Raw genomic sequence first — 17644 nt, forward strand, 5'->3', positions numbered from 1 at the left:
CTCTCGGTAAGATCTTCCTTCACCATAACCTCAAAATCGGTCCCGGCGTCACCATCCCATCAAGAAGCCTAATCAGAGCCAAACAATTCCTAGAAAGGAAGAAACCGGCCCCCGGTTCCACAGGTGGCCGAAAGAAGACAGCCGGCAAGAAAGCGGCCCTAGCTAAAGAAAAGGCCAAAGGCAAGGGCAAAGAGAAGATAGTATTCTCAGATCCGCCCCAACAATCAGAGGAAGAGTCGGCTTCAACATCTGAAAGAATCGAATCAGAAAAGACCGATGACGAAAGACCGATTGATGAAGAAGAGCATGCGGGTCAAAGTCCCGATAATGCCGGTCCTGGCGCAAATCCTGAGACCACCGAAGGCGGTGAAGAAGGCGGTGAAGAAAGCGGTGAAGAAGAGGAGGAGGAGGACGAACCGGCAAAGGCCGACAAGATAGCGCTCAAAACCCTAAAAGTCATTGAACAGCGCGCTGGTAAGATTGACGAGATATACCGGGAATGGCACGAGCACCGGTTCGGCAAACGGTATAGGCACATTCTACCAGGCTACACCGACGAGGAATGTTTCCAAAGGCTGAAGGAAGTGGAGGACGTAGTCATGGATCTCACAAACTCTGATACCATTCACGAGGCCCTAAACCGAACCTACCTCTTAAGACCGCGAGCACAGCTACGGAAGCTAACCATACGGATCCGGAAGATTACGGCAAGGTTCGAAGAGATAGCATCGGAGGACACCTTAACACCGTTAGTGTTGGAAAGGCTTGAAAAAGCGAGAAGAGAACTCATCCAAGAAATTGACCGGTTGGAGGCGATGTACGGACAAAGGGAAATACCGCACTATACAGCTCCACGGATAGATAGGAGTCCAGCTCATAGTCCAACACCTCCAAGGGCAAATTCGGCAACAGATGAATCCGATGAAAGGACGAACCCTCCTCTCACCGGGCAATCTCCACATAAACAACCGGAAGTCTCCGAACCGGGCGTCACAAAAGAATGGGTTGAAAGCCGTTTTCAAGAGTTTGAAGACTCCGCGGTTCACCCATTGAAGGAGAAATTCAAGAGAACCGTTAGCTCGGCACTCCGGTTCGCCAACACTACAAGGCAACTTTTAATAAGAACAGAAGACCGATTCTCAGAAATCGAAGATGATCACCAGAAAGAAGCGGCTCTGCACACTAATGTTCTTCGGCGAACCGTGATTTTGGAAGATAAGACTTCCGAGATAGAAAAGAACTTCGACCGGCTTGAAAGAGAAACCGATCATCGATTAACAGAAGTAACGGAGGACCTGGTCGGCACAACACTTGGACGGGTATCCGAACTTGAAAAGAAGAATGCGGGTCTCGAGGACGAACTCAAGGCGCTTTCCGCACAAGTTGCTGAACTACTCAAAGCAAAGATGAATGCGGATGCCGCGGCTGTGGAGGCCGATGCCCGAGCGGCTCAAGAAGTCCAGGATGCGCTGGACAACGAAGCAAGAAATGCGAAGGATCCGCCGCAACTCACCGAAGAGGAAGTAGCCGAATGCGAACGAAGAGCAATGACTAAGTTTCCGGGCCTTGCAAAGACGGTAGCCGCTCAAGCTGCGAAGGATGTTGTGCGGTTAGAAAGGGAAAGTCAGAGGCTAGAAGGCTTTGCAGCCGCTAACAAAAAGAAAAAGGAGGCCTCTGCTTCTTCGATACCGGCAAAGCGGAAAAGAAAATCGTCTAAGAAGGACCTAGTAACCGAGCTGTTGAACGAGGTCACTGAAACGGTTATTCAAAATCAACCGGACCCGGCTACCCACAACGAAGATGAAGATGAAGAGCACATGCAGACCCGGTCTACAAGACAACGAGTCTCCGAGTCGGTCAGTCGACCGCAACCAGTGAAGAAAAAGCGGAACAAGAATCTGATGGCCTGCTATGACTTCTCGGACTCGGAATAGGGACTCTCCTTCTCTTAACTATGCCTATCTTAATGTTCCTATATAATATTTTCTATTTTCGGTTATCTATATATATAAAGTTATTTTTGGAACCGGCCATCTTTTGCATTTCTACATTGTTTTGATAATTTTAAATAAAATAATCAAAAAGGGAGAAATTGATAAGATAAAAGATAAGACTTTTTCAAAATCTTTCTCAAAATTTTTTTCCAAACTTTTTGAAAAATTCTCCCAAGTCACTTTCAAAAATCCGGACAAAGAAAGAACCGGCCTACGTTTGCAAACTTACATTGTTTTGATAATTTTAAATAAAATAATCAAAAAGGGAGAAATTGTTAGATAAAATTAGACCGGTTCACATAAACCTAACCTAAATAAATCTTCCATGCAGGAACAAGGAACCGAACCGGTCAAACAAAAGAACCGGCTAAAGAAAACTAGCCGGTCAAGTCAATAAACCGACCAGGAACACTTCGAACATGACCGCACAAAGAAAGGATCGGCCAAAGCTTAAAACCGGAAATATCAGACAGCCGATCAGCCACAAGGCAGAGGAATAACCGGAAGAAGTCCGGTTATATTACTCACACCGGAAGCCACCCGGTTAAGTCGAATGACCGACCAACACAAGAAGACAATTCGGGTATCTGTTGAGAATGATACCAAAGGAACAGACTGAACACTTCCATATCCATACAAGTCTGAGGAAAGTCTGCAGGCTGCAGAAGACAGTCCTACAGGATCTTTCCACTTCGGGATAAGTCAGAAAGGAGATCTTCCAAGTACAGACAACTGTCTAACAGACAGTGTCCACATTGAGTAAAAGACAAACTTAGCAGGTTTGTCTTACACATCAGAAGAACAGACTGCCAGGTCTGAGACAGTCCGCCAGGTCTGAGATTGACCGCCAGGTCTGAGGAGACGACCGCAGGGTCTGAATCACTGAATCACTGAACCTCTGCACCTCTGTTCAGCCAATCAGATTCAAGGAAGTGAAATATGACCGTTGGCATATTTCACCTATAAAAGGAGCAGTTGAAGAAGAGAAAACGTGGGACAAGTGACTTAAGAGACACACAGTGAACATTTAATTTACAAGTGATAAGAATGCGCTCTCTCTAGAAGAGCCTAAGTGCTAAAGTTGAAGTGTGTGTTTTGCCATTTCGGTGCAAATTGTAAGAGTGTTATCAAGTAGAAAATAAGTCTTGATCGGATTGTACTTGTATTCCTTAGTGAATATCATTCTCGCGGTTTCGAGAGGAAGGGGTGACGCAAGAGTTTTATCTCCGAACATCCATAAAATCTATCATGTCATTTACTTTCTGTCGGTTCCATTATCTAACCGACCCGTACCGCTATAACCGATCTAAATCTACTAAAAGCCGAATCACCAAGTTACCGAAATCGACCCATCATTTTCTGTAACCTTCATCATCCGAAACCGGTTCTGCCTATCATACAAGTGTGCTGCTTCAACCTGAAACAAACCTCTTCCGCGCTTGAACCAAGTTCAAGGGTTTGTGACAGCTTGTGTAGTATTGAAACCCCGGTGTTAATCTCTAACCGGATTAATCACCACCATTTGAGAGAGAACCGTTAACCGGTCCAACTCCCGGTCCTCCAGCGGCTACCTAGATCCTAACAGTTCTCCTCACATATCCATCAGAATAGTGGTTAACCGGAAATTTCCTGTTCTAATTTCCAATCGAATCGTCCGGTCGGATCGGATTATGACCGGTTCGAAAGGTTAGCGTATATAAGTCAAACCGCTTATTCCGCCGTTTTGCGTTCGGACCGGTTAGACCGCCGATCTGACCGCGTATTTCAAAACCTTGATTTTTGGTAAAAAGACTTAAAGAGTATTGATATATATAAATAAAAGAAAAAATAATAATTTAAAATAGATGATATTTTAGTATTTTGTTTAATGAAATGAGTGATTAGATTGTTGAGAAGTGATTATTGGAAAATTAATTGTAGATGAATTTTAAAAAAAATCGAAGAACAAGGCAATAGAGTGAATGGTATTTTGATAAAAAAAAAAAAAATTTAAAACCAATTTCTTTACTTTTAATCAAATAAATTTTTATGTTTTTAGAAATTCAAACAAAACCAAAAAAACCCAATTCTCAAAATCGACACATAAACGTATGACCTCAATATTACTCCATACATTATGAATCTAGTTGTCTCTTAAGATAATTGAATTAAACCATTTTCCAATCCAAAATTAGTTTTTGCACGTTACACTAATCAAATTGAACGGTTTAAACTAAAGTTACAAATGAGTCAAACCGAACTCATGTTAACTTAAGCTCGAACTCGACTCGAACTCGAGCTCGAACGAGTTTATAAATTTTAGTTCGGGATGGACTCGACTATTTACCTATAAATTTGGTTCGACTCGAAACTTGAACTAAAATTAAATTTTTAAATATTAAAATAAATAAAAAATATATTATTTATTATTAGTTCGACAAACTATCGAACAAGTATTATATGAACTCGAACTCGATTCAAACTTAGTTAAACTCAAGGCGATCTTTAACTGACGGCTCACGAACAGGTCAACTTTTGTTAAGTTTAATTGATGCAATATCTTATAATAAAGCATGTCCCTTTCTTAAAAGAGAAGGGCAAATTAGTAGGAAGAAAGAAAGTTTGACAAGTTAATCTCTTCTTCCTGCCCAAGCAAAATTGTTGATATTTTGCAGATAGGAAATCCATGACCATGAAGAGAGCCCATTTATTTGTAACACACTTTCTTCTACTATTATTACTCTTCATGGCTACCCGCTTTTCTCTCTCCCGTTCAATACAATTTCAGCCCATATGCTTGCCTCGTCCATCTCCCTCTTCCTATCTTTCTTCACGCATTTCCCCTCACCATCTTCGTAAATCCCGCCATCACTGTCCGCTCTGGTCTTCTTCTTTCTCCTTCTGCCTAAATCTTCACGTCACTCGCACATCTCGCCTCCGAAATTCCACTTTCATTGCTCCTCCCACTTGTTTATCGACAATGTCCACGTCTGTTTCCGAACAGATCAATCCTTTGTTGAAAGATTTCGATTTCCCGCCCTACGATTCCATACAAGCCGACCACGTTCGTCCCGGAATTCAGGCGTTGTTGAAGGAACTTGTAAGATTTATTTTTTTCATATATAGGAGTTTATTTGCATATATATATATGCGCGTTGTGAATGAGAGTCAGTCTGTTTGAAGGAAAATGAATTAGATGAACTGGAGAGGAATGTGGAACCGTCATGGAATAAGCTTGTGGTGCCACTGGAGAAGATTTTTGATCGACTCGCTGTTGTATGGGGAGCGATTAACCATCTAAAGGCGGTAAAAGACACCCCTGAACTCCGTTCTGCCATTGAAGAAGTCCAGGTTTTGTTTCTCACTTAACATTACTATAAATTATTGGGTTTATACTTCTTAACATTGCATCCACCCTTGTTTGCAGCCAGAAAAAGTCAAATTTGTACTTAGGCTGGGGCAAAGCAAACCTATTTTTAAGGCATTCCAAAGTATTAGAGAATCTTCAGATTGGGATACGTTAAGTGATGCTCGCAAACGTGTAGTCGAAGGTGAAAACACTGATCATGAAAGGAAGGATCGACATCATGTTCCTAGCTTGACTGGGGTTTACTGAAGTAGTCAGTAATTTGAACATAGATTATTTGATAATCCAACCTCCTACACATTTCTTGCAAATGATTGTAAACCCAGAATAAGTGACCAGCATTTCAGAATTTCCCTTTGTTCTCCTCAAGCTTTGACCTAAACAAGCTGGCTATCCATGTGATCCAAAAACATGAAGTTGATATTAACATTTTTTTATGTTTGACCATCTGAAACTTTTGGTTCCTGGATGGAATTTTAAGTGGTATTAGTTTGTCTTTCAATCCCTCTTTTTATGCTCCAATAAGCATTGTTGCCTGCTTACTTTTTTGTACATCTGGTAGGAGGGAACACGAGGATTTTGAAGCTATGTCATGGTCAATGTTGATGATCTAGGTTAATTTGCCTGAGTTTTTTATGTTAGTGTCATGCTTTGTGAAATTCATAGCTTTAAGGGGGGCCTCATCTTGCATTGGGTGTTATCATTTATTTGTTCCCCACACTTTAGGCTTCAATAAAGTACCCATATACATGTGTGGTGCATTTGGAAGGAAGGAAAATAATTTCTGATCAACTTCAATGGCTTCTCTTTATATTCAATCCATGTTTTTATTTACCTTACGCTTTTGATGCCAACAAATTATAATAAAGTTGATTAGAAGTAGCTGTATGATAGAAAGAGTTGATTTTAACGTTTTGGTACAAGAAACGACAGGGAAAAATTTATCTGTCACATAAAGAAGAAATGGAAGGATCATTAGTATCTTTCAATAAAACTTGTCAGTCTTTAAATTACCTTTCTTTGTTTCTCAATAATCCCTCATTTATCTTTGGAGAGAACATAACCTGACTCATTCATTTCTTGTATTTTCTCAGCTCAAATAAAGGATGCAGTTCTAAGCGGTGTTTCTCTTGAAGATGATAAAAGAGAGGAGTTTAACAAAATTGAACAGGTAGGTTTGTAATCAGTTTGAAATTCATATGCATATATATACAAGAGTGTTTCAGTTTTTCTTGTAGGGATATAATTTACAAGAAGAGAGACGTCAAATGGATGTTCTGTCTTTTGCTAGATTGAGTAATACAAAGTTCATTCTACAACTCTTAGGACATTTTCTGCCAAAGAATAATTTAGGCTGGAAACGCTCATATTTAAGTAGAAATTTCAATCATCTTTGTATGTTCTTTGTGGAGGAAGATTTAGAACTATCTCCATTTTATTCCTATTTCCTTATCTGGTTACATGCTTTACATATTTATGTGTGCATGAAAATCAAGGCCTCCAAACATGTACTTTGATGGTAAGTTCCAACTGAGTGTCTCAAAAACTTTTTGACCTAAAAATTATGATTTAATGAATTCAGTTTTTATTAGTATTTGCTTTAATTTTTGACACGAGTCTTTCCATTAGGTATACTTTTGGCAATGGGTTATACTTCATAAAAGTTAGTTGATGAAGCTATCCAACTATTACCTGTTATTTGTGTCAATCAACCACAAAAATCTATAAAGAAAATGAAGCACCTCATCTTCTTCTCTCATAAAGTTGGTGTATTGACACAAGTAGTTTGTGATTGGAATTTGGATACAAATAAAAAGAAAAAATATATTATTTTATCCAAAAACGCCTAGTGATCTTTAACCATCACGCCCTTCAATATAATTACCAGGAGTAAGCGCTATACATGTTCCCACTATCCAGTGGCTTGATTAAACCAAGTCTCCACAAAATAACCTACTTTCCAAATGGTCTATTCCCCTAAGGAGTGAATAGAACAATAACTCTACCAACTTTAGAATGCAACTTCACCTGCTTATGGACTTTGTAATATCAAGAATTTGTTTTCATTTCCATTTTGTATTGCCAATGTCTCCTTTTTAATTGAATGTGGTTTTCAGGAGTTATCAAAGCTGTCGCGAAAATTTGGGGAAAATGTTTTGGATGCTACGAAGAAGTTTGAAAAAGTAATAACTGATAAGAAGGAGATTGTAGGGTTGCCAGCTACAGCGCTTGGATTGGCTGCACAAACTGCAGTGTCAAAGGTTTTAGACATCAATCTGCAGTGATCTAAAATAAATATTCTATGCATTTGGCTTTATTTTTGTTTCTTATGGTTCACAAATCTATGTTAATTGCATCAGGGGCATGAAAATGCTACACCTGAAGATGGACCTTGGGTGATAACACTGGATGCTCCCAGTTATATATCTGTTATGCAGAATGCTCAAAATAGAGCCTTGCGGGAGGAAGTTTACCGATCTTATATCACTCGTGCTTCTAGTGGAGATCTAGACAATACAGCAATTATTGATGAAATTCTGAAGCTTAGATCTCAAAAGGCTAAGATTCTCGGTTACAATAATTATGCTGAGGTAAGACAACATCATTTAAGCTCATCATTCTTTTGGAATAACTGTTGTATGTTCAGGTAAGCATGGACACCAAAATGGCAACTGTGGAGACAGCACTAGAATTAATAGAACAACTCCGTTCTTCTTCTTGGGATGCTGCAGTTAAAGGTACAAGTTTGACAAAATTGCAAACTACATGAATACTCAGTTTTGCTGAAGGAAGAAACTTTTGTGTCTTTGACATTTGTCCACGATACTGATAGTTATGTATTTGATTTTACTCATATATGTTGATGTATTATAAAATCATGTTACCTTGTTAAGAATTTTGATTTTGGATATTTCATTAACTTATAGTGCTGCATTCAATAAACTTTTAAGGTTGACCAACAAATAGGAATACCTAATTCAGTTCATTTGATTTTGAAGACATGGAAGACCTCAGATTATTCTGCAAAGATCAAGGTGCTCCTGAAGCTGATGACTTGAATAATTGGGATCTCACCTTCTGGAGTGAGAGACTTCGTGAATCAAAATATGAAATAAATGAGGTTCTCCATCAATTAGCACTGCAAACTTTGACCAAATCACTAGAATACTGCACACTTCACCAACACACAAAAATTTATATTCCTTCACAAAAATAAAAAAATTCTTCGAACCCACATGCTATTTTTGTAAGAAATAGTAAAGGACAATTTTGTCTGAAAAAAGGTCATTTCCTTATCAAAATCCGTGCAAAACACAAATAACCCTCTTAAACTGGGATAGAGTGATTAATTTCTATGTACTGCCTTTTCTCTAGCTGTAAGAACTAACAATTTTACTCTAAATTGTGCAGGAAGAATTACGGCCCTATTTCTCATTACCCAAAGTTATGGATGGGTTGTTTAACCTAGCAAAGACCCTATTTGGGATTAATATTGAGCCAGCCGATGGTTTAGCCCCAGTAATCTTCCCTTTTTTCACCCCTCCACCCTCTTCTCACTCTCATTTTGTGCATTGTTCATTGTCTAGGCAAGTAACAAGAGTGGTTCCTAAGAGACCAAAGGTCACGGGTTCGATTCCTACTTAGAACGTCTTAAGTTGAAGTAGATGTCATGACTCAGGGGGGTCATGCTAGCATCCTTCATTCCAAAAAATAAAAATAAAAATTATTCATTGTCTAGGAGAAATCTTTCACATCTAACTGGTTTTATTACTTTCCAGGTCTGGGACAAGGATGTCAATTTCTACTGCGTCAAAGATTCCTCAGGCAGCCCTGTGGCGTACTTCTATTTTGATCCATATTCTCGCCCATCTGAAAAACGTGGAGGAGCATGGATGAATGAGGTTTTTGCTCGAAGTCTCGTATTATCTCGTGATGGTGTCACTCCCAGGCTTCCTGTTGCCCACATTGTGTGCAATCAAATGCCACCAGTTGGGGACAAACCGAGCTTGATGACGTTTCGTGAGGTAAAGCAAATCACTTTCTCTCCCACAAACATTAATGGTATCAAAATGATAACTTAAATGAATTAGTTCTCCTTCCATCACATTGCAAAGTCTTTTCTGCAACAGTCACAACATGCGTCACTTTTTTATATACAAGTTTTAACTTTTCAAAAATTTATTGCAAAATCATCCACTTTTTTTTTGCAACAATGTGGCAAGTTATACAAGAAGTATAATGATTTGACACAAGGCTCTAAACAATGATCAACATCAAAATAAATTTGAAAATTTAACTGAAAATTTAAAATCGGCAATCTGGGTTTGAATAGTAGTTAATATACAATACAGTATGTCTACATTTAATGGGATGAATAGAGTATAGAAAGAAAAATGATTATGTTCATGGAACTGAACTGAACTAACATGAAGTAGTTTAGCCACCTGAAGGTCCCTGTCGGAGGAGGGTCTTCCATCTGAAGTGGAGCTTGCCATTGGCATTGCTAAGGGTTTATCTGGTCATGGTTACTTATTCATACATGATGGTTAGATTTTGGGATTTTGTATCTGCAAGATTTGTCATTACATAAAACCTTAAGCAAATATTGGAAAAAATAGATGATTTGAAAGTCATGAAACTGGGTTCCTGTACAAATCTTGCTCTGTTGACTTTGCATATAAGTTTCTTAAAGGTTGAAGTTGGTTGTCTTTGTACTGAATACTTTGTATACATCATCATCCCAAGATCTCCTCAAAAGTTAAAATGCATGAGCAATTTATACATATGCGGGACAGAAGTTTTTGGACACCTCAAGTTAATATGTTATAATGGCTAGAAAAATGTTTTTGCCCGAAACATGATGAACACCTTGGTCTCTTTCTTAATTCATCCCTGAGTTACTTTTCAGTTAATCACCTTGCTTCAAATTGCAGGTCGAGACCGTCTTCCATGAATTTGGTCATGCACTCCAGCATATGCTAACTAAGCAAGATGAAGGCCTAGTTGCAGGAATTAGAGGAATAGAATGGGATGCTGTTGAATTGCCATCGCAGTTCATGGAAAATTGGTGTTACCACAGGTATTGTCTGGTTGGTTTACATAGTTTTCAAGAATAATCAGTATGCTGATTCATATTGTTTAAAACCAACTAACTTGTGTCTGAAAGAACATGAAGAGTTAAGTGCAACAATGCCATTAAATCTGCAGAACAAACACACTAAAATGAGCTACCCCGATTTTATGATTTAAGTTAGTTTTATCAAAAAGTAACTACCTATAAATCTATGAAGTTAACATGGTAATATTCTATACAATTTATGTTGATAATTAAGGAAAAACACGTCAAAGAATTTTTACGAAGTGTAGATATATAAATTTAAACAAATCGAGTACATGGAGTGAGATTTGTCACTTATACCAAAATAAAGTTCTGTATAGATCTGTTTATTGTTAAACTGAGCATTGGAGTGGAAGTGTAGCAAATTAAATCTCCACATTGTTGGTTAGTGTTGTCCATATCTTGGTTGAAATCTGGACTATCTCTGGTAAATGCTGGTGGTTTATCATGATTTGTATCTCAAAGGGTTTCTGTGGGCTGGTGACAACCCAAACTAGTTCGATTAATGAATTGATGTTGAATGTATAATAGGAAGATCCAAGTGTATCAGTTTTATAACTTTATTTAGGGTCAATATATTGTTATATTCATCTTTCTTTTACCCAGGGATACGCTGATGGGTATAGCAAAGCACTATGAAACTGGGGAGACACTTCCTGATGACATATATTTGAAGCTTCTTGCTGCACGAACATATCGTGCAGGGTCCTTCAGTCTTCGTCAGGTATTTTTGAAGTCTTTTCCTCTTCCTTTCTGGATTGAAAAGGGTCTTCATATACCCTGATAGTTTGGCACAAAATTTTAGTCGTATACATTGGATTTTTTGCTGCTCATTCTCAACAGGTCGCTTGTTGTGATAATATAAACTTGTTAAAACAATCACCTGCATAATCTGCGTTATTCCCCAGATAGATTTTAAGACAAAAAGAAGCTGATGATTTGATTACTCAAGTATTCTTATGCCATTAAACAAGACAAGATGCATGTTCGGAGAGGTTATTGATATTGTATGTGATTAAACAAACCCCTCAATAATCAATTTGCAGCTACGATTTGCAAGTGTTGACCTGGAGTTGCATTCGAAGTATGTTCCTGGTGGATCAGAAACAATATATGATGTTGACCAAAGAGTTAGCAAGAAAACACAGATTATTCCTCCATTGCCTGAGGATAAGTTTCTTAGCAGTTTTAGCCACATATTTGCAGGTTTGCTCTTTTAACAATTCCATTTTTTCATCCTTAAATCCCATATGAAAAATCTGTCAGCATGAATGTTAATAATGGACATTATTCTAGCCACTCCTTAACTGTGATTTATGCCCTGTCCTTTCTTCAGGTGGATATGCTGCTGGATACTATAGCTACAAGGTATTTCATTATGTTATACTTCTTGAACTCCTTTGATTTGAGCATTAGTTTCCTTATTTAGCTTAGATGAGAGTGAATGTTAATTTGTGTGAGGTAGCCTAGTTTTTTTCATCAATACTTTTATTTGGTGAAAGGATCATGAAAGAGGCGATCAAAATGGTACTCGAATCCATTTACGATCCCGAGTTGTTATTTGAAGAAGCTGAAGTTTTATTTATTTTGCAGTGGGCTGAGGTGTTGTCTGCTGACGCTTTCTCAGCATTTGAGGATGCTGGACTAGATGACGAGAAGGTATGAATGTCAATAATTTGAAATGTGCCTACATCTCTAATGATTGTAATCCAAAAAAAAATACATATTCTTAGGGTTACAGTGGCCACAAAATATTTTTATGAGGCATTAACAATATTACGAATGGTAAAGTCAATGTGTTTAGGTATCATTAAATTTGTCTTCAATCCAACTTCAAAAGGGCCCGAGTTTGACTCTCCTGAGACTATGAGATGGAAAGATTAGGGTGATCCTGAATTTCCAATTATTTAAACTTGAAGCTGACTTGATCACTAATAACAGTTTGTATAAAATTATTCCTTACATTGATTTTGATTTATCTTGTTTCAAATGTTTTACCTCCCTCCATCTAACTTTCATACTTTTTCATGTTATGGTATTTTGTCCGGATGTAATGATTTAACTTGTGGTATTCCCTGAAAGCATCAATTCATGTCCTGTTACAGGCTGTCAAAGAAACTGGGAACAAATTCCGTGAAACAATACTTGCTCTTGGAGGTGGGAAGGCGCCATTGCAGGTTCGATAAAACAGTCTTCTCTCCTCTGCTTTTTTTAACAGTTAAAGCTTGTATATAATTGAATTGTGTGAAATGCAACTTCAATATCCTACAAGAAACTATCCAAAGAGAAAAAATATAATTAAGAAGATAGATGAAAGAAGAGCCTCTAAACAATATGTAAAGAAGCTTCCAAGGATGGAATGCCTCTAGCAACAAGGTCAAGAGAAAACAAGAAATTAATGAAGAAACTAAGTGACTTTGTGATTAGCTTCCTTTCTAAAACCTCCTCTCCACCCGTTGATCTCAACACCTTCCAATCAAATATGATTGAAGACACTTCCAAAGGGTTTTTTGATCAATACAAATTCACCATAGCAACTCTTCTTGTGATAACAAAAGATTCAATTATCAATGATTGTCATGGATGACCTTCCTTATGCTATGATAATCAACATCACATTCAACTGATTGTGTCATAAAGAACAAAAACCTTATAATCTTCTCAGTTGTTGTGAAAAATTTAAGTAAAATATTATTATAAGAATCTTACACATCTTATTCTGTAACTCCTTATGTCCCATTTTATGGGATACATTTTGAGACTAAAATTTCCTTAAAACTTAAGAGATTAAGTAAATATTAATTATAATGACATTGCTTGATATTTGGGTTGGTAAGAGAAAATATGTTTTTTTTTTACATTGAGAAAGTAGACTAGGGTAATTTGGAGATTGGGTTGTTAAATAGTGAATGAATTGATCCAATGCTGTAAATATTACCGGACTTGTTTTTAAAAACCAGGAAACCCAATGGGGGAGGAGTGAGTATCGTATATGATATGATTTATCCTTTGTAACCACCTAATAGTTAAAGCAAACAAGCTCGTATGGGAGTGTGCAAAAATCACCAAAGCATTAACTTTTTTTTAACCACTTAATTGTTTTCTTCTTCTGTGATTATATTGTGATAAATTACTAATATATCAAGGTCTACATTGCCAGGTTTTTGTGGATTTCCGAGGTCGTGAGCCAAGTCCAGAGGCACTGCTTAGGCACAATGGTCTACTGATAGCTTCTTCCTAAACATGAATGGTAAGTTGAAGTTCTAATCAGTCGATGGATTGTAGATGGGAAAAGAAATACAGGGTTTCAAAACATGAAATAAAAAAATGTTGTATATCTCATGTTCTTATTTGGCCATTAATTATGGTATGATTTATTTTCTTTGTTGGTTCCCTTGATAAGCAACATAATCTAATCCATATATATCCTTAATGCTTGATGGTTTTATGCAGTTTGGTTTCACCTTGGCTTACCAGATTTCAATTTGTGCTTGAGAGCCTATTATGAAATCAAGGTAATGTAGCATAATTGTTTCTTCTATTTAAACTTAATGGGGGGAAATTTCTGTAGTAAAACTGTGATTTTAAAAGTTAATTATATTTAGCAAATTGATCCATCTTGCTCTTATTTGTTTTCTCAATAATTTAAAAGAAGTTTGGAAAAAGACAATGGGCCAATGTTATTATTCATTGTTTGGTTGCCAGTAGGCATATAAGATCATGAAGATCTCACTTTTTGGCACTTAATATGTAATGTACAGTTGTAAAATATCCCAAAAGCTTTGTTTGATTTGGGGAATTATTGTTTTGGAAAAGAGAATCATTTTTATAACATGATGTTAGTTTTACCTTAAAATTTGATTTATTATGATGCTAATAGTTTCCCAAGGAAATTAAATCTCCTAAAAGAATTCAGGATAATGATGTTAAGACTCTTAAGAGTGCTCCAGTAAACAGGTTTATAATTTCTTTATTTAATATCTCTATATTTGTTGAGTTATTTCATTTTGCTTCCCCTATTTTTTTTTTCTCTTTTGATCATTAGTTTGTATTTTAAGTTTTAAGTTTAAAATAATAATTTTAATAAGGATTCAGTTATATAACAATATAATATTGGGCCTTAATCTCTATAAAGCTCTAGCCCACTTACTGGCCTACGAGTTTAAAGGAGGTTAATGAGTCTATTTTAGGTAGTTTTTATAATTTTAAACATACGATAATAATATTTTATGAGTTTAAAAATATTTTTGATTTTATACCATTTAAAAAAAATTAAATTAATATTTATAAATTTAAAAAAATTATTGTTTATTAAATAAATAAATTAGTATAATTAATTTTATAAATATAAAATTTTAAAAATGGTTAATGTGTAAAATATATATATATATATATATAATATTTTTTAAATTAAATTTTAAATTTTAAGTTGGTTGATTTTACTAACATCTTTTAATTTTTTTTTAAAAATATAAACTTTTCATCATAAAAATATATTTCTAATAATTAAATTACTAATCTGGTCAATTAAAATATATTTATATTATATTTATTAAAATTTAAAATTTAAATAAAAATTAATATTTTAATAATTAAACTAATTAAAAATTTAAACAACTAAGATCATCTGAGTTCTCTTATTTTTATATTATGATCATTATAATTAAATTATTTTTAAGTATCTCTTATATTTAAGGAACGAAAGTGTCAAATTGAAATTCTTATTGGGGTTAATTTAAATTTTGAATCTTTTCTTGTAAGCCTTGCCATTTAAGCTTTGTATTATTGAAGTTATACAAAACGAGATTTTGGATTAACGATTTTTAACGTCATTAACTTATTATGTACGTGACATTATTTATTAGCGTATCATATTTTTTAAGGTGTTAATATATATTTTAAAAAAACATGATAATATAAAGTAACTTTTTGCGCGCTCTCGATCTTCACCTATATTCGCTCTTCGAATTGTGCTCGATCTACATATCTAGAACATTTTGATGAATACCTAAGAATTCTTGAGGATGTTAAGGAGGGGGTTGGTAAGTCGCTTATTCGAATCAATGAAAGAAAATGGTCAAAAAAACCTATTTGAATGAGGACCCCAAATGAGACATGATCGTCAATGAATGAAAATGGTCAAAAAGCCCATTTGAACGAGGACCCCAAATGTGACATGATCGACAACAATATTTGTGAATGTTTCAATCCATGGATAATTGCTAGTAGATGCAAGTCTATAATTAACATTGTTAGAGCATATAAGGTTAATGGTTATGAGGAGAATCGTGAGACTAAGAAAAAAGCTGACAAATATTTGATTTGGAGATATATCACATGTAGTAAGGAAGATTCTAGAAATATCAATAGCTAGATATCATAGGTGTAGTTTGAATTTTAACAATGATTTCGGTTACGAGATAACTGAGGATAAGCATAAGCACATAGTGAGTATAAGACAAATGCGATACACTTATATACTTTGGCAAATAACATATATACCTTGTGCAATTTACCATTCAAGTGGTTGCTTTAAAGATTGTTTCAGATTAGTATAAACAAAAGGTCTTTAAGAGGATACATTCTTTTTCAATTCTACCTAACAATGGAGATGAATTATGACCTAAATGTGATGATATGATACTTATTTTACCACCCGATGTTTAAAAGAAAAGAGTTGGAAAGAAAATGAATCGAAAAAGAGGTATTGAAGAATCGAAACCCTAAATCGAATTTCTTATAAAACATTAAAAAAAACTGGAATTTCAATTTAAAAAACTTAGAATTGAAGTAAGCAAAATCCTAATTTGAATTATAAACTATTATTAATTATATAAGGGGTTTGTTATGTAGGATTAAAATATAAATATAATATAATAATACTGTAGATATAATAAAAGAAAAAAGCTCACTTAACATATATATTTGTAGAACTAGATCACTCAGACGTATTTATTCATAAAAGATCATTTAAACATACATACTATCAAAAATAATTACTATAAAAAAAGCTAGCATTTAGCCCGTGCATTTGCACAAGTAATAATATAAAAAACAGTGAAAAAAATTACGGATAACATTTTTAATTTTATTTTTAACCGTTTTAAGTTTATGGATGGTTCAACCCACAATCCGGCCCAAGTATCCAAATTAACCACAGCTCTCGACCCGGCAATTTGGACACTTTAAAAATTAAGCATCATTATATATATATATATATATATATATTAGTTAGTTAAAAAGTTGAACTTACATTAATATTAAAACGTCCTGCGTTTATCAAATTTGGTGTTGAATTTAAAATATAAAGTATTTGTAGCCTAGTTGGTTAAAGAGTTGTACTTGTTTTGTTATGTTGCAAGTTCGAAACATACCTCTAGAATTTTTAATTTTATTTTTAACCGTTTTATATTTAAAAACGGGTCAACCCACAATCCGACCCAAGTATCCAAATTAACCACGGCTCTCGACCCGACAATCCGAACACTTTAAAAATTAAGCATCATTATAAATTTAAAAACGGGTCAACCCACAATCTAACCAAGTATCCAAATTAACCACAGCTCTCGACCCGGCAATCCGGACACTTTAAAAATTAAGCATCATTATATATACATAGATTAGTTAGTTAAAAAGTTGAACTTATATTAATGTTAAAACGTCCCGCGTTTATCAAACTTGGTGTTGAATTTAAAATATAAAGTCTTTGTAGCCTAGTTGGTTAAAGAGTTATACTTATTTTGTTAGGTTGCAAGTTCGAAACATACCTTTTAACCGTTTTAAATTTAAAAACGGGTCAACCCACAATCCGACCCAAGTATCCAAATTAACCACAACTTTCGATTCGGCAATTCGGACACTTTAAAATTTTTTAAAGCGTCATTATATATATATAGATATAGATAAGCTCATCTAGCCTCTTTCAATAAATCATGGTTAATTTTTTTTATTTTTTTATTTTTCTTTTATTTTTATATTTATTAACTAAATATTAATATATTTTCTCTCTCCATCTTTTTCATTAATTAAACCATTTAAATTTATCTATTCTTAAATTTTTATTATTTTTATATTAATTTCTCTTTCTTTTATTTCATTTTTTCAGTTTTTATTTCTCTTTTTCCTTAAATTCTCATTTTTAAAGAATTTTTAACAACTTATTTATAAATTTTGTTTTATTGTAAT

General features: G+C 35.1%; 1 protein-coding gene across 1 annotated transcript; it reads left to right on the forward strand.

Annotated features, from left to right (window-relative positions):
- Positions 1-4652: 4652 nt before the first annotated feature.
- On the forward strand, positions 4653-14204 carry LOC124919508 (probable cytosolic oligopeptidase A). Its single transcript, XM_047459758.1, has 18 exons — positions 4653-5073; positions 5157-5324; positions 5401-5524; positions 6435-6511; positions 7458-7601; positions 7701-7931; positions 7988-8078; positions 8340-8461; positions 8752-8859; positions 9120-9365; positions 10275-10420; positions 11066-11183; positions 11506-11665; positions 11796-11827; positions 12053-12118; positions 12565-12636; positions 13620-13709; positions 13913-14204. Exons 1-17 carry the CDS (start codon positions 4660-4662, stop codon positions 13698-13700), a joined length of 2400 nt encoding a protein of 799 aa, XP_047315714.1. The 5' UTR covers positions 4653-4659; the 3' UTR covers positions 13701-13709; positions 13913-14204.
- Positions 14205-17644: the final 3440 nt, after the last annotated feature.

The sequence above is a fragment of the Impatiens glandulifera genome, chromosome 1 (genome assembly GCF_907164915.1).
Source record: "Impatiens glandulifera chromosome 1, dImpGla2.1, whole genome shotgun sequence".
Taxonomy (NCBI): Eukaryota; Viridiplantae; Streptophyta; class Magnoliopsida; order Ericales; family Balsaminaceae; genus Impatiens; species Impatiens glandulifera.